The 22,794-nt window shown below is 34.3% G+C and overlaps 1 protein-coding gene across 1 annotated transcript in view; it reads left to right on the top strand.

The window, feature by feature from the left end:
• The window catches only part of SNX7 (sorting nexin 7), a 146,265-nt gene that overhangs the window by 92,826 nt on the left and 30,645 nt on the right, over positions 1-22,794 (top strand). Inside the window, exon 8 of the mRNA XM_051993275.1 lies at positions 18,582-18,734. Coding sequence (XP_051849235.1) covers positions 18,582-18,734 — 153 coding nt within the window. The remainder of the gene's footprint in view (positions 1-18,581; positions 18,735-22,794) is intronic.

Raw genomic sequence — 22,794 nt, 5'->3', positions numbered from 1 at the left:
ATTTATACTGTTTAACCCAAACTCCTACAAAAAATTCTGTAAGTCTTCCAGAAGTAAGAATCTGTCTCAAGGTTGATAGTTTTTGTGTTACCAAAACAAAACTAAACTAAACTAAAAAAAACTGGAGATAAGTAATACCTATGAAAACTTTTGGCATGGGCAAAAGAATAGTCTGGCAGAAGAAGACATGAAAAGAAAAAGAATGGAAGAAAATATGAGAGAGAGATAGAGAGGGAGGGAGGAAAGGAGGGAAGGAAGGAAAGAGAGAGGGAGGGAGGAGGGAGGAAGGAAGAGAGAGCGAGAGAATGTGTCTAGAGTAAAAAAAAGTATCCTTTGAGGTCCATTCAAAGTGATCTAGTATGATTTTGAGAGGGAAGTTAAATCTCATAATGCAACCAAATTAGATACTCATTTTAAAGTTAATATATATATATATATTTTTAAACAACTACAATTACATTCTTTTATCAAATTACAAGAAATAAATACCTAAACTACTTGGGAATCATGTCAAGAATTTAGATGAATATATATAATTGATTGAGAATTTATCAATGTTATAAAAGATAAGATAGGATTTTCAGTTGAAAATATAGTGGTGCTTTTAGCTAAGGGAAACAAATAAGACCTCTTAAAGAAAGTGGTGTTTAAGCCAAACCTTGGAAGAAGAAAATAGTTTTTTTAACAGATAGAACTGAAGAAGGATTGTGCTCCAAGCTTGGAAAGTGGCCTGTATAAATGCAAGGAGATAAGAAGGTTAAAAATGAGATTATGGGACAACAAATAGCCAAGTTTGGCTAAAGAGTACACAAGGAATTTTGTTTCATATTAAGTTAGATACATAAATTATCAGCATTTCTATATGTTACCGACAAAGTCCAGCTGCAAGAGATATGAAGAGAAACCCCAATTAAAATAACTGCAGATAATGTGAAGTATTTGAGGGTCTGCCTGCCAAAACAAATCCAGGAACCATATAAACACAATTATGAAACATTTTTCATTGAAATTAAGCTGGACAGAAAGATTGGAGTCTATTGCAGGTAGTTAAAAAAGATAAACAAAGAATACCTATTTTATCTCATAATAATAGGAAGCCATTGTAGGTTTTTGATCAGAGGAGTTGCTATGATCAGGGAAGTACATTGAAACACTTAAAAATTCAATGCTATTTTATTTTTACAATTTTTCCCCAAAAAAGTGAAAACAGTATATTCTGATCTTCATTCAGTCTCCATAATTATGTCTTTGGATGCAGATGGCATTTTCTATCCCAAGTCTATTGGAATATGAAGGATTAACCAAGGTGGACCTATGATTAGGTTCTATTACAGTAATCTAGAGGTGAAACAATTAGGATCTGCATCATAGTGAAGGAAGCATCAGTTTTGGAACCTTAAGAGTATGTCTCTTGATCTCTTCTTGAATTTCTGACTTCCCATTAATAACGAAGCACTTTCAATTATTTCCCAATTTCACATCTTTCCTCATTCTATTCCCATTATCACCACAGATTACTTTAGAGCCTTATTCTTTGGTCTGGACTACAGTAATAGCATCATAAGTGATCTTCATAGTTCCAACTGTCTCCCTTTTCAGATTCATCCAGGATGTTGATTCTAGATTTTCCTTAGTTACCACTTTCATCATGGCACTTCATTGCCCAAAAGTCTTCTCACTTTTGCATACTGGATAAATCTTGTAACTTACTTTGGAATTGAATGCCTTCTACCATCTAACTGTATTATCTATTTTTCTAGTCTTTTCTCTTACACCTCTTCATCTGAAAGATGGTAATAAGGAGGGAATGAATTTCAGTCACAGAAGATAACTTTTTCAATAGATGGAGGAAGAAAGCATTTTTCAACAATAGCAGCAATTCATGAAGAATATCTGCTAAGTTTCTCAGTCTACATTGATGGAAGTAATAATCCTCCCCAGCAAAATCATAGATCCTTGAAATATTGAAGAAAACTTATTACTTGCCCAAGGCCATGTTGCTCATAAAGATCTAAGAATTTTGTTGTTTTTGAATCAAAGTCCAGTGCACATTGATTTTCTCTCTCTCTCTCTCTCTCTCTCTCTCTCTCTCACACACACACACACACACACTTATAAATACATTATATAAATGGTGGTGATTACAATTTCTTTATTTCATGAGAGAATGATTTAATTTGGACATATGTATTAATCCACATATGGATATCACACATGTAGTTATTTATACATATCTTTTCTTCTTAATGAAATTTTAATATCGTAGAGAGCAAGGCCTATGTCTTATTTTTTTGTTTTCCCTAAAGTGCTTAGCACAGCCTCACTTATATTAGGTGCCCAATAATGATTTTTTAAAGAAAGGGAAATTATTCCTTTTAGAAGGAGATAATCTCTTTAGAATTGAATTTTTAATAGACAAATTTCTATGAAAAGAAATAATAAATGATTGGATTTGACTGGATTTAGAAGATAAATTCTCAAAAATCAGTTTCAGAATTTCCTAATTCTGGGCAATTCATTTAATCTTTCTGAACATCAATTTCCTCCTTTGTGAAAGAGAGATAATAATACTTGACACTCTCTGTCTACAAGATTTTGTGAGGAAAGTGCTTTATAAATATCATGAGTGAATCTCACTTATGTAGATGATACCTCCCAAAAGTATCCCAACCAATCCATTATTCTTCTAATCTTGTATAACTTTTGTCTGAACTCTTCCATAGATTGTCCACAGAGGATCCCCTAATGTATTTCCTCTGAGTCTCTTCCAAAGTGTTGGTGAGGTCCTCAGGCTGCCCATCTGATGCACTTTGCTTCCATTATGACTGGTCCACTTTCTTTTCCAGTCACTTATTTATTCAGTGATACCATATATACAGTAATAGTACATTGTCAGTGTGCTGCAGCTTACATGAGCCCTGTGTATATCCACCTACAACTTTAATTATTTAGATTTGTAACCATTGAGGATCATTAGAATATGTGTTGAAAAGATGGGTCTTTACACACCAGGAAACAGCTTGAGGATCAATAAAAGCACTGCAGTTTCCTAAGTGCAATCTATGCTATTACATTCCTTTCCATTACTCAACCCAATTTACCATTCACTAAAAGTAGTGCCTGCGCATTATTTATATACATACTGTTAAAAATAACTCGGTGGATTAGTTGTTAAATACATGCCTTGTCAATGGCTGGACAAGAGACATTTTTAAGTCATTTAGGTTTTTTTGGGGGGTTTTCCTGTCATTGTAAAACTAAAATATTTCATACATATCACTTAAGAACCTTTTAGGTTTTGTGATTTAAAACAATTAATGGAATATATGTTCCAAACAAAAGCATAATCTTTTTTTCCATTTAGATCTTGAGCATGAAAGGGGTGAATATCTTTGGAAAGCCTCCACCTCCCTATTTTGTGTGTAACCTCACTTAATATAAACAATCAGACATCTTAACCTCTGTCTAAATGTCTGAAGCCAAATTTATTATCTTCCCTTTATAAATCTTCCCTTCTTCTGGCCTTCCCACTTTGTTGAAAATAGTTATCTTTACAATGTCTTAGGTTTGTAATCTCAGCAATATCCTAGACTCCTTATTCCCTTATGCCCCAATCAGTTCCAAAATTTTGACATTTCTAACTTTATGATATTACTTCTATCTGATCCATTATCTTCATTCGTATATAGATTAGACCCTTGCAATTTTTGGTTCCTGGATTTAAGTGTCTTATGTCTGCCATTTTATGTATTGCTGCCAAAGTAATTTTTCATATACATAGATTAACCATGTGATACTCTTATTTCATTAACTATTATGGCTTCTTATTGCCTGAAAAATAAAATGTAAAATTTTGTGATTAGCTTTCAGAATCCTATACAATCTTGGTTCACAAATTTTTTTTCTACTCCCCTGCTGCTACCCTCATACTAAGACGACTTTAACACTCTCTCAAACACCTTGATCACTTAGTTTTCCAACCTTCTTACTTTCCATGACCTACCCTTACATCCCTTTCTGCCACACATAAATGTGATCATATCCTTATCTTACCATCATGCACAAATACACCATTCCCATATTTGAAAATTCCTAAATCCCTTTATCCAGCCAGAATTTATTGAATTTTCACTTCTCCCTCTGTTTTCCTTTACAAAATCTTACTCTTTGTCCACATCATGACTTCTAATCCCCTGACCCTCTCAATTCTATCTCACTTTTTCCCTTTTACTAACCACTCACTCCTTTTCTCTATCTTGGTTTTTTGGGAATTAATTCAACTTTACCTTGTCCTCCTCTCTTTAATTCCTAGGTCCCTTAGCATTTCACTGATTATTCTCTGACAAACTGCAGTCTTGGATCATCATTCTTCTTTGCTCTTACATAGATGCTGTTGGATGAAGGTGAAAAAATCATTTGATCATTCTGATTGGGTCCACTATAAACTGATGTTGCACAATCTCAACTGGGTCTTTATCGTTGCTAGACAATGCTATTATACATCCCTTATCAACTCAAAACTAAACCTTTTCATTTCTCCTCAAAGTTTGCATGGCTCCCTCTGCCTCACTCTCATAACTGAGAACCTTGCTTTATCTTTTACAGATAAAATTGAGCCCATTTGCCATGAACTCTCTCTTCTCCCCTCTTCCTCATCTCCTATCATTCATTTACCTTCTGCCACTTTCTCCTCTATCATCCTATGTCATATGATGAATTGACATTATTCTTTACCAAGGCTGAACCCTCTACATGCTCAAGCAATTCCATTTCTTTCTGTCTCTTCCAACATATTATCCCTTCTATCACCCCAACTTTTTCTCTTATTTTCAATATTTCCTGGTCAAATGGTTCATGCCTTACTGCCTAAAAGCGTGTTCATGTCTTCCCCATTCTGAAAAAACACTTTATGTCCCTGTTAACTATCCTCTTCTATCTCTTCTGCCCTTTGTGGCTAAATTCTTTGAAAAGGCCATTTGTAATATATGACTTTTCATTCTCTTCTCTTAATCTCTTCTTAACCTCTTACTGATTAGTTTCCAACCTTGCCATTCCACTAAAATTGCTTTCTTCCGAAGTTCTTAATCATCTCTTAGATGCCAAAGTCAACAATCTTTTCCTAGTTCTTAGCCCCCTAACCTTTTCTGCAGCCTTTGGCACTATTGAACATATTCTCCTCTTTGATACTCTCTCCTCTCTAGATGTGTGAAACATTGTTTACTTCTCCCACCTATCTGACTGCTCACTCAGGGTCTCCTTTGCTGGATCCTCAATAAGATCACACCCACTAACTGTAGGTGTCCCACAGACTTCTGTCCTGTTTTTTTCCCCTCTATGTTACTTCAGTTATCTCATCAGCTCCCATAGATTGAATTACCTTCTTTTTGCTGATGATTCTCAAATCTGCCTATTCTGTCCCAGTATCTTTTCTGACCTACAGTCTCAAATTTTGAACTATCTTTTACACATCTCAACTTAGTGTACAGTAGACATCTTAACCTCAATATGTCTAAAACAGAACTCAACATTCCCACTAAACCCTCTCTACTTCCTACCTTTATAATTGTAGAGGGTCCTCTTAGTCCCTCAAGCTTCCAACCCAGGTGAATCCCTCATACCTAATCTGTTGCCAAGCCCTATTTTCACTTTCACATCTCTTAAATATGCTTCCTTCTTTTTTCTGACACTCCTTCTCTCTCCTCTTCTGATGTTAGCCCATATCACCTTATGTCCATCCCAATGGGCTACTGGATGGATCTCTCTACCTCTCCAATCCATCTCCCATTCAGCCACTAAAGTATTTCCTTAAAATACAAGTAGGACATATCACCTCCCCTCACTCAATAAATTCTGGTGGCTCCCTGTTGTCTTAAGAATCAAGTAAAAAATCCTATTTGGTATTGAAAGCCTTTCATAACTTATCCCCCTTCTACCTTGCTTGTCTTTTTATAACTTATTTCCTACTACATACTCTCAATTCTATAGTGCTTTCCCTCTCTTAATTATTCCAAATTTATCACACATATAGCTTCTATGTGTATATTTGCTTGTTTGTTCCTTTACACTGTGAGCTCTTGAGTACTTCTTTGCACCTTCAAGAGTGCCTAGCACCTAGTCGGAACTTAATAATCTGTTTATTAATTATCAGCTATTGACTATTGAGAGGTAGTGGGTTCCCCATCACTGGAGGTCTTTAAGCAGGCACTGCTTATTCTTCTATTTTGCTGTTGGCTGAAACTCCTATCCTAATACCTATCACCTTCTATGAAACATAGCTTAGAGGGTTGTCTACAGCACTGAGTAATTAAAAAACTTGCCCACCATAACTAAATCAGTATGTGTCAGATGCAAGGCTGGAAGCTGTTGGTGTTTTTTTTTTTTCTTTAATATATAATATAATGATGGTTCTCTTTGGGAGAAAGCAGGTTTCTTGGGGAGGTTTTCTGGAGGAAGCCTTAGTTGCAGTTCAGATCAATAATTACCCCAAATGCAGCCAGGTGATAAAAGTTCAGATCTTTTATTGTCTCCAATATAGCCCGGTTAGCTTAGAGTCCTATCTCTCTTCTTGGTTCCAAGAGCTCCCAAGAGCTCCCTCCAAATGTCTCCAAATCCAAAGGTTTGTCCTTCAGCCCAGCCAGCACAAAGGTGACTCTGTCTTGCCTCTGAGAGGGCTTCTGGCTCTCAATCTCCCAGAATGCTCCTCTCTGACCCCAGTCAATGTTCCGAAGTAAAAGTCCTCACTCAGAGAGGGCTTCTGGCTGAACTCACTTGACGCTCCCCTCTCAATCTAAATTCAGCCGAATTCCTGCAGCTTTGTCCTTTGCTTCTGCCTCTGCTTTCTTCAGCCTCCAATTCAGCTGAACTCTTGACTGGGCTTATATGACTCTTTTGAGAGAATAGGATTATGGGTTTCTCCCATAGTGCTCTTTGGCCCTAAGAGCTTCAAGGGAGGGGTGAATTCGGATATTTTATACTAAACCCTGAAATCTCCCAAATGTGTGAACTCCAATGAGTAAAGGGGTGAACACAAGCATTGTATCAATTAGTTCTACTTAGTACCTTGTTTCAGGTTCTGGCCCAAAACATCTTCTTGTAAGATCAGATCAATAATCTATCAATTTTAATGAGTTAGCAATTTGTAAAGATTCCAACAGGAAGCCATGGATTCCTGACTGAATTCAGTTCCTCAGATATTATACTGCATTGGCTATCTGATAAATAAATAGCTTGTTTACATAGGGCTTGAAGGCTTACAGGATTGCTATATGAACTTCTCTTTTCCTCCCCTCACATTTTCCACTTTAATTCAACAGGTAAAATGCATTTGAAAGCTTCCAATTAATTGAATGTAGGCAGCACATTTAAATATGTTTAGAACCCAGAAATGCACATCTCTGTTTGCTAGTTTGCAGTTTTCCTAACACTGAAGCATAGCACTGCAAAACAAAACAATTGTTTCAAAAAATAGATCCTAAGCCATAAATACAACTGGGTTTACAGCAAATGCATTTATGTGTTTTAATGAGCTGAGAGCATAGTAGTTGTTGATGATTTGTGGAGGGTTTTTTCTTTTAATTTATAAGTAATCATTTTTTTCTCCATCTTTGAGATTTTCTGACTGGTACTGATTTCTGTTACAGCAAATTAAATTATTTATTTATATACTAGGTCACTTATCCCAACACAAGAGGGCAGCACTTTAGCTGTTTTCATCATAGACATATTTTTAAGTGTTCTAAGGGAGGAAGCCCAGCACTTCGGGGGAAGGAAACAAATTAGATCTTTTTAACCTTCATATTGATCAATCTTTCCATTATTTGTTTATCTTAATAATTCTTTAATAGCTGCCTATTTTATTTATAATTGTATTTTGGATTTTTTTTTTTTGTTCGTTTGTCATTCTCTACATTTATTTCTAAACAAATATGTTCCATTTGGAATAAAACAATTTTTGTTAAAACATTAAAAAGAATTATGATAATTTCCCCAGTGGTTATAAGCATTATGACAAATATTTAAAAAACTGAAGACCAAAATCTCAGAAATAGTTATTTTATATTTGTTTTGTTTTTTGATAATAACTTTTTATTTTCAAAATACATGCAAAGATAATGTTTCAAATTTTTCTCCCTCATTTCCTCCACCACCTTCCCCTAAAATATAAGCAATCCAATATATGTTAAATATGTGTAATTCCTCTATACATATTTCCCCATGCTGCATAAGAAAAAACAGATCAAAAAGAAAAAAAAAATAAGGGGGAAAAAAAGCAAGCAAATAACAACAAAAAGGTGAAAATACTTTGTTGTGATCCACATTCAGTCCCCATAGTCATCTTTTTGGATGCAGATGTCTCTCTCTCTATCACAAGTTCATTACAACTGGCCTGAATCACCTCATTGCTGAAAAGAGCCATATCCAACAGAGGTGATCATCACATAATCTTCTTGTTGCTATATATAATGTTCTCTTGCATCTACTCACTTCACTTATCATTAATTCTTATAAGTCTCTCCAAAACTTTCTGAAATCATCCTGCTGATCATTTCTTATAGAACAATAGTATTCCACAACATATATATAGCCATTCTCCATCTGATGAATATCTACCCACTTTCCAGGTCCTTGCTACAAAAAGGGGTGCCACAAACATTTTTGTGCATGTGAGTCCTTATCCCTTTTTTTAATTATCTCTTTGGGATATAGAACCAGTAGAGACACTGCTGAATCAAAGGATACGCACAGTTTGATAGCCTTTTGGGCATATCTCCAAATTGCTTTGCAGAATCATTAAGTCAGTTCACAACTCCACCAACAATGTATTAGTGTCCCAGTTTTCCCATACCCCCTCCAACATTTATTATTATATTTTCCTGTCATCTTAGCCAATCTCAGAGGTATATGGTGGTACTTCAGAGTTGTCTTAATTTGCATTTCTTTAGAGCATTTTTTTCATATGACTAGAAATGGCTTTAATTTCTTCATCTGAAATTGTTCATATCCTTTGACCATTTATCAATAGGAGAATGGCTTGTATTTTTACAAACTTGAGTAAATTCTCTATTATATTTTAGAAATGAGGCAATGACAATTGCAGAAATCATTGGATTCCCTGGTTCGTGAAGTAATGGTCAATAGATTGGTTTTGGACTATCTCTTGGCTGCTGAAGGAGGCGTATGTGTGAGTGTTGTTTACATACCCTCCTTCTAGGACTTCTGGAAATTTTTTACAACACCATGTTGATTCATATTGCTTGTTATACTACTACTTGCATGTACAATTCATGTTTGTTACACCACATTGAGCCTGCACTGGGTGTGGGGAGAGTTATCACTAATAGCCTGTACGTTATTGCTATGTACTTGTGTAATACCTCCCTGCTGATGGGTTTGTGCATACCTGTTTCTAGTAAGAAAGACCCTTCAGCTCAGAAACTCGCTAACAATATCTGCTTTGACTCCCCGCTTCCCTTTGGTGTTTTTCATCTCTCTTCCTGAGAAGTTGGGGTGGAGGAGGGAGGGGAGTTACCACCTGTGTTCTAAAACAAAAGAAAACAAGAGCTGTAGAGGGCCATGTGTACTTGAAACAACTAATCTTACAACAAGGTGTTAATTCAATGGAACTACACTAAGTACATGTAAACTAGAGAAGCATTGTCATTAGATTTATCTAGTTCTGATAAAGCTAGAGTTAGATCCACCAGTATTAGAGTTGTGCTATCTTTTTCTTCTTGCAACTCTCCTAATTTCTCCTCTAGGAATCTGGATGCTATACTACTTGGTGCATGTATGTTTAGTGTTGATATTATTTCATTATCCATGGTTCCCATGGTTATGCATGTTATAAATTAGATCTATTTTTGCTTTTACTTGATCTGAGATCAAGTAAACTAACCCCTGCTTTTTTTTTTTTTATTTCAGCTGAAGCATAGTAGATTCTGCTCCAGCCTTTTATCTATATTCTCTCTCTCTCTCTCTATATATATATACATATATATCTGCTTCAAATGTGTTTCTTGTAAACAGCATATTGTAGCATTCTGGCTTTTAATCTACTTTGCTATTTGATTCTCTTTTATGGAAAATTTCATCCCATTCACATTTGCAGTTAAAATTACTAACTCCATATTTCCCACTATCCTATTTTCCCCAAATTATACTTTTCCTTTCTCCTTTCTTCCTTCTCTTTCTCGCTAGTGTTTTGCTTTTGACCACCAATTTCCTCAATCTTCCCTTCATTTTTTTTAGCCCCTTCCTCCCTTACTTATCTTTTACCCCTTCTACTTCTTTTTCCTTCTTCTTCCCCTTTCCTTTTCCCTTTCCCCTACTACTTTCCTATAGGATGAGACAAGTTTCTGTATTAAAGTAAATATGTATGATATTCCCTCTTTGAGCCAAATCCAATGAGATTTCAATGTTCATCCTCCTCCCTTCTTTCTCTTAACTATAATAGGTTTTTTTTGTCTCTTCATGTCCAAATATGTGGGTTCTGTCACTCCAATTCCATTCAGAGGCTAGATCTGGTTTTGATTCTGAGGGAAGCCAGGAAGAGTTCAGGCAAAGTCCTGTCTACTTTCCCCCATCTTGGCTCCTCCCTCATTATTTTATATTTGTAACTGTGAAAAAGCAACCAAATTTGAATGTGAGGGCTAAACATGAGATAATACTGATCATATTGATAAGTTTAGAGGGGATAATTCATTTGGATAGTTCTGATCTGATAGTAAGGGCATTTCTGGGTAGTTCCTGATTCCAGAATCTAGTCTCTGACAAAAAAAAAAAAATGTATCTTGACCCCTACTCAAGGTTCCTCTATTATGCTGGAAGTTTAAATGCTTCTTTGAGGTCAAAAAGGACTCACCAAAAAATTAAAATGTTATCTGTCTCCTTGTCTAAATGTATCTCAAGTATTATTTCCCTTTCTATAATTGCCACATCATTGAGAATCTATAGTTTTTATTTCTATTCCATTTACTCTTATAGTACTACTCTGAGGTCTTAGTATTCCTGAAAGAAATTCACTTGAGAATGACAACATTGACATCCCCATTCTATATGGCCGTATGATCTGATAGTAAATGTAAAATCCAGATTTCTTCTTCTGCTACATTGTACATATAGACCTTTGGCATTCTTCATACTTTGGAGGGCCACGTTCATCCTTCTCTTCTTTAAGAAATTACATCTGCCTTGGAATTTTAGTTTTCTCATAGAAGATTTTATTGTGGTTAAACTTTGGATTCGTAGAAATACTCATCAAGAAAGGAGCTGCCCAAGATATATATTTCTTCTCTTGCTATCAGATGTTTCCCAGAAAATTCAAGAACTCTTCATTTTTAAAAGAGGGCCCAACTTTAGAAATCTGAGACAATTAAAAATTTCTAGAACGGTACTGATGGTGCCATTGTCCTATTCTTACTCTCTAGGAATTCTGCTCCCTCCTCAAACTTTGGTCCTCAGAAGTGAAATGAGATTAGATTAAGGTTGTTAAATGGCTTACTCTTTTAAAAATATAATATTTTTGATAAAGTACGTTAATATTTAATTCATATACAATATTGTTTCAGTTCCTGTCATCCTTTTATAAGTTTACTTGAAAAACAACTAATCAGTACAATTAGTTTTTACTGTTTTTTTTTAAATTTTCAATTGTATTTTATTTTTTTCAGAATACATATAAAGATAGTTTTCAACATACATTTTTGTAAGCCTTTTTGCTCCAAATTTTTCTTTCTCTCTCCCATATTTAGGTTAATTATGTGCAATTATTTTAAACATATTTCCATATTTGTCATGTTGTATGAGAAAAATCAGACCAAAAGGGGAAAAAAGCACAAGAAAGAAAACAAACAAGCAAACAAAAAAGTGAAAATAGTATGCTTTGATCTATAGTTAGGCTCCATAGTTCTCTCTTTGGATGCACATTGCATTTTCCATCCTTACCCTTGTAAATGCCTTACCTTTGGGGAGAAACTTTCAGCTGTTCAAGGATTCTTACCACTCAGACATGGTCCCTTTGTCCTTGGCTACCCCATGTTCTAGTCATCTATACCTTTATCACTTTAATCTCTACAGATATGCACAGGCATTTAAAATTTAGGAAATTAAAATCCAGTAATCCTCAGTACCCCAATCTAGACCTAATTGCTTCTGCTTCTTTTCCTGGGAAGCTACCATTTCTATTAACTGTGGGATAATCTTGGCTCTCCAAGGATTGGGCCAGGAACTTGAGATCTAGAAGGTGTTCTCTCATCCCATGTGCACAAGAGCACATGAAGTTTTATATACTTTCCACATTAATGCCTCACATGGGGTAGAACAGGAGAAGATTCTGTTTGTTAGCTCTGGTAAAAAGCAAAAATCCAGATGGGTAAGATAGGCCTATTGATTCCCCTTTCTATAAACCAGCACAAAGTTAGTAATGTCTTAAAATATTCATCTCACAAAAGTGTGAGCCACCCAACTTACTGTCAGTGACAGGTTATCCTCAGTGTCTATGATGAGTTGTGAACAACTAGACAACAAAGTCAGTAGAGCTCTGGGCAGGAATACATGGATTCAAATCCTACCTGAACAAATTTCTCAAGCTCTCTTTGCCTCAGTTTCCTTGTCTATGAAATTGGGATAATGATAGTATCAATCTCTGTTGTGAAGATCAAATGAGAGATGAATTTTAAAGCACTTAACACAATGCTTAGTAATAGTAAGTGCTAGATAAATGTTACTTATCTTCATCTTCCACCTCCTGGAACTGCATAGGAATGTCTATATAAACATTTCATTTATAAAGTTTTAATCCAAGACACTTCTGGATCTCACTCTGCAGCTTGATTTTATTTAGAGTAACCATAGCATCTTTACTGTCAACTTACTTTGACAGTGCTTTAAACTAACAGTTTATTTTGTTGATCTGAATTTCTGTTAATAACTTTGAAGGTACCAAGGTGGAAATTACCCTGGGTGTTATGAGAAGCCTCTGGGAACTTCTTTCATTACTGGCGTAAAGCTTCTGCTGCTAAGGATTTTGACCAAAAGGGGGTCAATCTCCACATCATTATGTAAAGAGAAGAGTTTTCCATTAAGTTTTCTTCAGAATAATCTGGTGTGCCTTGAGGAGCACTAGAAACAATCCTGTGAGTCCTCTTTTATTCATACACACTGAGTGCAAACTTTCTAGTAGTTCCAATGTGTCATTCTTAGAAAAGGCAATATTCCTGATATCTCAGAATGTTCCTAAAATTGAAAACATCTAATAGAAATATAATTGGTAGCATGCTTTTAAAATTAAAAAAATTACAGTACTTGAAAGCCCAATTATTTCTTTATTTGAACTTAATGCTCTCAAACAGTAAAAGGAATACTGCTAGTATTTTTAGTGCATTTCATAAACAAGGTGCTTTAAAAAGCTAGTTTTTCTTTATATGAATCTTGAGAGTCCTTATTCCCAAAAGCTCTGCATTTCTAAATGCCGTCCAAGATTACTTTAGCTCTTTTGACTACTGTGTCATACTATTAATTAATATTGAATTTATAATCCACTTAAACCTTAAGGTTTCTTTCAGAATAAGTACTTCCCTATATTATACTTTCAAAATGGACTTTTTTTTTTGTCCAGAATTTGACAGAATTGACAGAAGCAAAATTGACTATCCATCACTTTTGATTTTCATCTTCTTAGATTCTCCCCACTGTTCTTCTGGGACCCTGATTCTCTGATCCTCTGTTAGTTATCCCTTCCAGCTTGATGTCATCAACTAATTTGGTGATTATACCACATATGTCTTTATCCAGGTCACTGACAAAATTGTTAGTTCTACTATTGCTGTCTAATTACTTATCTAGTATTAGCTCTTGTTTCTTCATCTTCCCTAGTCTGAGGTGTTTTACAAGTACTTTGATAAAGTCTAGGTATATTTTATTGCTGTTATTTGCTTCATCTACTGTTTTAGTAATCCTGTCAAAAAGGAAATAAGGCTAGTCTGGAATGAATTGTTTCAAAGGCATGATGACTCTCTTCTCTTGATATTCATCAATCATCTCTAATGATTTGTTTTAGAATTTTCATAGGAATTGAAATAAAGCTTACTGACATAATTTGCAGACTTTGTTCTCTTCCCATTTTTGAAAATTGGGGAAGCCTTGGGACTTCTCCAGTATTATATTAACTCTCTTATTTTCTATGATCTTTCAAATATTACTGATGTTGCCTTAGCTTTCCCATTTGCTTTAAATAACATTTTTGTTGCATTGAGTTTCTCTTCAGTTCCGTCTCATTATAACCTTTATCATTTTTTTGTCATTTTTTATAGTATCTTGCCATATTCTTATATGCTTAGCTCCATTCGCTTTTATTTTTTGCACATTTGTTTATTAACTTAACTATTGATTTATTGATTGATTAGCCTATTGCCAATTTTTCAGAACTTAAGTCTTGTAGGAAAAGCTCTACTGAGACGGGTTCCCTGGTAGTTTGTTGGATATTGGAATAAGGTAAAATTTAGGTTATCCAACTATTAAGGAAAGGAGGTTGACAGCCATGATATGGGAAAAGTATCTTTCAAGTACAACATTCTTGCCTTCTGCATTGCATGTGATAGAACATCTTTCAAGTGTCAAATAGGAACTGTAGCTTCTCTAGCTCTTTATTTTCAGGAAATTAGAAACTGACATGGACCCAAATCATGAATCTAATAAATATCAAGGACAGTTTTAATATCTTTCAAGAAAAAAAAATTAACCAAATCCACATTTTAGTAAATCCATGTAGATAGTCCTCCTATGTTACTGAGATATAGTTCACCCCAGCAAGGCATCATGAATACTTCAAGGGCAGCAAAGTATTATCTCACTACCATTTTATTTATCTTGAGTTACCAATTCCCTGGTAAGCATTTTTGTTTTCTGATCACCAGTTTACACTGGTGTAAGGCCATTGTCTTTTATAGATAAAGCGAAAGCAAAATATGAACTGAACATCTCTTGCTCTCTATTTGTTATGATTAAACATCATCCCATTCATCCCAAGAAAGGTTCCATTTAGCTTTAAATAATATTTTTGTCATGAGTATTTCTTCGATTCCATATCATTCTAACCTTTATCATTTCTTTTGCTTTTTTTTTTTTTTTTTTTTTTTTAAACAATATCATGCTATAATCTTATGCATTTATCTTTGTCTCCTGGCCTTGCTTCTGCTCTTTGCATATTTGTTCATTCCTTCAACTGCTTATTGATTGATGCAGCCATCCGTTCATCCATCCATCCAGCCATTCATTTTTTAAAAACTAAGTTATTTGGTAAGTTCCTTGTGCATCTATATGTTTCTTTGGATTAATGCCACTTTTTTCTTTTTGGTAAAATTGTTTCCATGTCTTCACAATTCCTTTCATGAGTATCTCCCTTTTTTTTTGAATAGATTGTCTTTGAAGTACTTCTTACTTCCTAAGATTCCATCTATATTTCTTTTGAATCCTTCAAAGGTTGCTTTCCCAAAATTTAATTTGTACATCAAGATTTTACCTAGGTATCCTCTTCTTTTATATCACAAATTTTAGAATGGAGTGATCACTTTCCTTCAAGATTCCCATGATTTCTACTATATCATACTGCTCAAAAGAATTGTGATCATTTAGTCAAATTCTTCATTTGATTCCTATGTTTGTCCACATGGTTCTTAGTACATGCTTCTGTTTGATTTTCCTCTAAATAATCTCCATCATTCTCCTTGCTCTGGTTCTTGGATTTCCTCATATGAGTATACTTTCTTAATATGTAATACTATCTCATTTCCATTACTTTTTACCTGTATCTTTTGTTTTGAAATAGATATATCTGTTCATAAGCATACTCTATCATAGGTTTCATCAACCAAGTTTTAGCCATGTTTATTTAGATCAGACAAATATGGTTCCTTGAATGAAGATGTCTAGCTTCTTCTACTACAAATCTAGTAACTCCTTTTGAGTTATGGAACTCCAAAGTTCCCTAAACTTTGTGCATTTCTGTGTAGATACTTGAAGTTGTGATTTTTTATAACTAACTACTTTCTTGGATCTTTTCTCTGAATTTCTGAGTATGTCAACTTTTATTGTTTTTCCTTCTTTGTAAATATAGTCTTCTCCCTACTCATTGTTCCATTCAAGACAACAAGAAAGTGCATTTTTACTAGCCCTATTATCAGTAGGTATATTCCACCTGTCAGAAATCTGGCATCTTTATATTGTAAGCTGTGATCCAGAAATCAAAACCACTTTTCAGACACCAATTTCTAAGTCACCTGTTTACTTCTTTAATTATTTTTTCTCTTCTCTATCCCTTGCCTTCAATGGATAACAGTAAGGAAAACATCTATTCCCCTTTGTTCAGTTTCTTGCCTAAGATCATGTAACAATTGACAATACTTTCTAGTTTCCTTCTCTTAGTGTCATTTGTGCTTATGTGAATCACCAAATATATGTAATTGTCATCTTAATAAGTGTGGAGCAGTGGAGGGAGATTTTCTGTTATGTCTTCAATATATGCTCCAGGAAAAAAAACAGACCTCTTTATTTTGGTTTTCAGATTGACAAATGACTGCCTCTGTGCCCCTGGGCAGGAAATCATCAACCTCTATGCTTTATTTTGCTCCTTATTAGATGATCTCTTGCCTCATGGTTTTTGTGATTTTACTATATTCTCTGCAGCACAATCAGATCATCAGTTCATCCCTCTTTAGAAAGACCTCAAATCTGTCTTTCAGCTCTAATTTTAAGCTATATTTAAGGTGGGATTTAAACCAATATTTCACTGATTCTAAGCTCATTGTCCGGTCCAACATACAGCACTTCTTCTTTTGAATGGTACTGGGCTGTACCATATCATCTTCCATCCTCTTGGGTCTGTTCAGAGCAGTAGATAAAGAATTGAGGGAAAACAACAGTAGCTTAAAGATCAATATCCAGTACAGGGAAGACATTTTTGCATGCATATACATTGCTGTATGGACATCCCAGTAGCCACCTACTACATGTTTTCTGGATTGAATATTTTGTATACATAGATTTTTATGGATTTCAAAGGAGAAAAAGGTTATTGAGGGGATGAAGGCAGAAGAATATCTGAAAGCAGTAGAGCTAAGGAAGAAGGCATATGGCAACTCTGTTTCTTAGTCTTATAAATCTTGGATATGGGAAGAAGTCTATGGTAGCCTTAGTCATTTCAAATCTCTAGTAGAATAGAAGTTTCATATTCCCTTACTTTTATACACACACACACACACACACACACACACACACATTCCCTAGTACTAGTAGAGACCTAATAAGTATTAATTAATTGGTTTGATAAATGAAAGAAAAGATAGTTATTAAAGACTGGGCCAAACATTGTTCTAAGTACTGGCAACATATAAATACAAAACCAGGACAGTCCCTCAAAAAGCCAATATTGTAATGGTGAGGAGATAGCATATGTTGGGGGATATAAAGGTAGCTAGGTAGTACAGACAGGAAGACCTAAGTTCAAATTTAGCCTTAGAGACTTACCCTCATCTTAAGGTACTACTCATTTAACCTCTCAGTATCCTTATCTGTAAACTAGAGATAATAATACCTACATCTCAGAGTTGTTTTGAGATATTAAATGAAATATTTGTAAGATATTTAACACAGTGTTTGGCATATAGAAGGCATTTAATAAATTTTTATTCTTTTTTCTTCCTTTCCCCACATTGACAACACAGTAGTATTTTATTTAGAGGTCACAAGTATGGTGGTATAGGACATTCCTTTATCATATCAATGGTCTTTTTAGAGATTTTGGCTGAATTGAAATGATTACAGTTCTCACAGCTAGGACTAAAAGGGAATGGAGGGGGGAAAGAGGGGAAATGCTATGGTCAGCAGCACATGTGGTTTCTGAGAGCTTAAAGCTGTATAGTTTTGACTGCGTTAGCTCATCTCAGGCATTAGTCTCTAGGAGTTCAGTTTATAGTGGGGAGTCATAGCAGAAACAAGGTAGAAAATATCCAGGGTAAAGATGAAGTTTGCTTGGTATTTCATTTAAACCAAGGGAATGAAAGTAGTATTGTTTGAAAAATTCAAGGATATTGTAAGTTTTTTTTAAAATTTCTTTTGTTTTAATTAGAATAGGATTGTAAAGGGCACAATGTAATGAGCTAATAATTGGTCAAACCACGAAAGAGTAGGATTATCTCAGGGCTTCTGCCTCATGGCCTAGTTCTTTCAGTTGTTCAGCTCTATCTCAAAGTATGAAGTGTTGAGGTTGGTGACGTTCCAACATTTTATTTCTAAACAGTATTTGTATCATATTTAATCAAAAAATGAAGAAATCACCTAACTGCAGGATTTCTCTAAACATATGTTTTCCATACCATGTATAATCTGTGTCAAATTTTTAACTATTCCAGGGAAGGAGGAGGTGAGAGAGAGAAAAAAATAGAACTCAAATTAAAAGAAAAATGAATGTTAACCAATAATTTTATATGTAACTGGGGAAAATAAGATGTTATTAAAAATAACAAAATTTAAAATGCTTAAAAAAAGGAATCATCTAATTGATTTTTTTTCTTTGAAATTATATTCAGCTTACAGAAGAGATCGGCAAACTAGAAGATAAGGTGGAATGTGCTAATAATGCTCTGAAAGCTGACTGGGACAGATGGAAACAAAATATGCAAAATGATATCAAGTTGGCATTTACAGATATGGCTGAGAAAAATATCAGCTACTATGAACAGGTAATTCCATGAATGCTTAACTCATTTTTCTCATACAAACACAGCATTATTCTGTGTCATCCTCTTTCAATCTCTAAAATTTATGGATTCACCAAAAGTAGCTTATGAAGCACAGAAGTACTTTAAATTCAGCTTGCGTATATGGGCCCATTTACAGAAGAATTTCATGTTTAAGCTAAAAGGAACCTTTGAGGTTATCTAATTGTATTCCTTTGTTTCACTATAAGGAAACTGAGTCCTAGAGAATTGACATGACAGAGAGGTAGTGATATTCAAACTGCCTTGCTCCCTGTCCTACAGACACATACATCTAGATGGTTCAATGGATAGAGCACCGGGGCTGGAGTCAAGAAGACTTGAGTTCAATTCCAAGTAGACACTTACTAGCTGGGCAAGTCACTTAATTTCCAGTTTTTTTACTTGTAAAATGAGATTTGCTTCATTTTCCTGAGTTTTAAAATGAGGAATAGTCATAACATCTTCTTTTCAAAATAGTTATGAAAATCAGATAAAATAATCATTGTAAAGTACTTAGGTTGGCACGTAGTAAGCATTATATAAATGTTGGTTAAAATCCTCTTCTTTCTCCTCCTCCTCCTCATTGCCTGTTTGGCAAAATCACAGAATTTTTGATTTAGAGAGTACATCAATACTCAATTCAATTTTTTAAAATATATTGTGCACATCTTTATTGTAAGTAGAGAAAATTGAGTGCATAGAAGTGACAAAAGTAATACAAAGTCTTCCAGGTAATTAATAGCAGAGGTAGAATTAAAATCCAGGTGTCGTTCTCAGTTTCTGATGAAGAAAATACTTCTTTATTTTCACAGAAGAGTTGAGAGGACGACACAGGCAGATTATGGTAAACCTTGTCAGTTAGGGTTATTTATTTATTTATTTGTTAATATTTTTGTTATTTGTTAATGTTTTAAGGCAAAGTTCATTCAGAGAATGAAAACTTAATGGGAAATAATAGAAATATAAAAACAAGGTGTAAATAAAACCAAACTTTTGCAGTACTCAGTTCATTAAACTGTGAGCTACCTGAGAACTTTCTTTATGTCCACATAACTTAATACAATGTCTGGCATATAGAAGGCAATTAATGTTTATTTCTTTACTTTCTTCTATACCATGACATAGAGTTGAGAGAGAGAGAGAGAGAGAGAGAGAGAGAGAGAGAGAGAGAGAGAAATATTTAGTTTCGTTGATTTCCTTCCTTCCTTCCTTCCTTCCTTCCTTCCTTCCTTCCTTCCTTCCTTCCTTCTTTCCTTCCTCCTCCTCCTCCTCCTCCTCCTCCTCCTCCTCCTCCTTCTTCTTCTTCTTCTTTTTTTTTTTTTTGCATTTAAAAGCCTAATTCTTTGAATGGATTCACAGCTTTTGCCAAATTGCCAAAGGATTCTATTACACATATAAAAATTTAAGAACTCCTGTGTTCTTCTCAGATTTGCAGATTAGAAACTAAGTATAGACAGAATATATAGAACATAAGAAATTATCTTAGTGGCTGAAATTTAAGAATTAGATACATTTAAGGACTTGAGGTGAAGGGAATTGTCAAGGGATATAGAATAGCAATTATGTTTGGCTCTATTTTTTTCCATTTTCTTTTGTTTCAGGGGAGGTAAGGAAAGTTCTTTATATGTTTCTGGAATCTTAAAAAAAATTGTATAATATCATCAACTATTCTTCCTGTTTGTGTCTCTTTTTCTTTTTTTCTCCTTCCTTATATTTTGGGGATCTGAGGTCAGGTGGGATTGTTAGGTAGATTAAGGAGAATACTATTCCAGTTCCTCTCTTTCATTGCCTCATTTTTTCTTGAGTCAAGACATAATAAAGGGAGCTATGACATCAGTTATAGAATATTAACATCATTTCTTGATTCAGGGTAGAGACAACCATTTATTTTGCTTTAAATATAATTTTCCAGTTCTAAATGCAAATTGGAATTCTTCAAAAAAGTAATTTAGGAAAATAGATTCCATAATATGAATTTAATGAAAACAGGGGAATGATTCATTGACAAAATTATGCAGTTGTTTCATATTCTGCTATTGTCCAACATTTTCTAAGATGTTTGGAAATAAAACACTCCATCTTTGGGAGCAATAACTAGTACATGTGTTTTCTTAATATGCATTTAATTAGGGTTTTTTTTTCTCATCCTTAAGCATAATTATCTCAAAAGTCTGTAGTAATGAAATAATTTAAAATTTTTTTTGTTGAATAAATAATTTGTATCTTTACAATTCTTTGTCTTAATAGTTAACTATCATTACTTGAATATGCATAGCATTAGTTTGGGGATTTTCCAGATGATAGGGCCACCCTGAAAGCTGGTAGAGAATTTAAGGTTTAGTAGATAAATCCTAGGGAGTTGCCTCTGGCTTAATCTCTGGCAGAGATTAAGATTAAGATGGCTCAGGGTCACAGGACAAGATAAAGATTAACTGATTTAGTCAGGATCATGCAATTACAAAGGTTCAGAGGTGAGGAATATGAACTCATGTTTCTGAGAAAATGGTGTCAAAAAGTTTTTGTGAAAATGCTTCATTAAAAATATTTATTCAGGGATAAATTTGAGCTATTATTGTTTGCAAATATAGCACGTATATTTTTCAAAAAACCCTGCTATATCTTACTATCAGTAGAAACATAGAATGTAAAAGCTTCCTTTTGTGTATATGTGCTTTTATCATCTGCATATTTATTTATTTTTCCCCTTTGAAAAACTTTTATATCTTTAATACTTAAGCTTATGCTGTGATATTATGCAGCTCTTTTGTTCTTCCTAACAGTTTCTGTATGCTTAGTTTTAAGCAAATCCCACCACTCCCCAGGATCTTTTAAACTTTCATAAATGCATATACTACCTAAATCTACATTTGTAAATTAGGATGAATCTTTTTCTTTGTTTTTTTTTTTATTCCAACTTCAGAAACTATCAGAAACTGTTATTTTGAGATTAGTTATTGGCTGTTCCTTTCATAGATCATTCTAAAATTATTATATCATTCTAAGAAAGCGTAATCATGAAGACAGTTCCCTTGAATAATCAAGTCTTTTTTTTTCTTTTTTTTTTTAAAGTCTGCAAGGCATAAGCACGGACAATCTGCTATTCTCTATTAAGTTCAAAATAACCCAGACATGGAAACTGAATATTTCCCAGTCTTCCATTTACTTTGTAATTCAATCAAGTTCATATTTAAGAATCTCATTTTTTACATGTAAATAAGACAAAAAAGAGATCCATGTTGTTAAAGCAAGAATGAAATGGGACCCAGCCATTTATTTATCCTTGGGTTTCCTCACACTAAACAGAATATTCATGACTTAATTAGAATGTCAGATTTTAATATCTTAATGGCAAAGGAAAATCAGATTATGGATGTGAATCAGGAGCTGTATAAGATCCTAATTACAATCAGAACTGTGACTCTAGAAGATATTGTACCTAGCTGTACACATTGATTCATTCAGTTTGTTTGGTACCCAAGTAATTATATATCATAAGTTAGTGTGAGTAAGAGTTTGCCCTTCCCACTTTATTCTTTTAGGTTTGACTGTATTGTTTAAAATCACTGCGGGTACATGATTTCTCCAAAGTGAACATCACATTTATTAATTATGTTAATGGGACAGTTCATTTGATTCTTTAAAGTTACTTTCCAAGTTCACACAGTGAGCGAAACTGAGATTCATATCCAGGCCCTTTGATTAAACATTAAATGCTTGTTTCACTATCCTGCCAGTCTCTAATAATTCCTTGCCACATATTGTCAAAGGTATTTTGGAGTATCTGGAAAAAAATGGTGACTTTCGCTAAGAGGGAAGCATGTTAGAGTTGTGTATCCTAGAAAATACCCCATCAAATAGGTAAATGGTCACCAAATGAAACAATGCTCAATAAGATCAAAAAGAAACAACAGTCAAAGAATGTACAAGAGGTGGCTAGAAAGCTTCAGCATTTGGAGCAGGAATTATCCAGTTAGCAAGAGGGCAGTGTGATCTCTGATAATTAGGACCTGGAAGCCTATGAATCAGGAGCCTTCCATATACA

The sequence above is a fragment of the Antechinus flavipes genome, chromosome 4, assembly GCF_016432865.1.
Source record: "Antechinus flavipes isolate AdamAnt ecotype Samford, QLD, Australia chromosome 4, AdamAnt_v2, whole genome shotgun sequence".
NCBI classification, from domain to species: domain Eukaryota; kingdom Metazoa; phylum Chordata; class Mammalia; order Dasyuromorphia; family Dasyuridae; genus Antechinus; species Antechinus flavipes.
The sequence above is the reverse complement of the archived record's forward strand: the minus strand, read 5'-3'. Positions and strand labels throughout refer to the sequence as shown.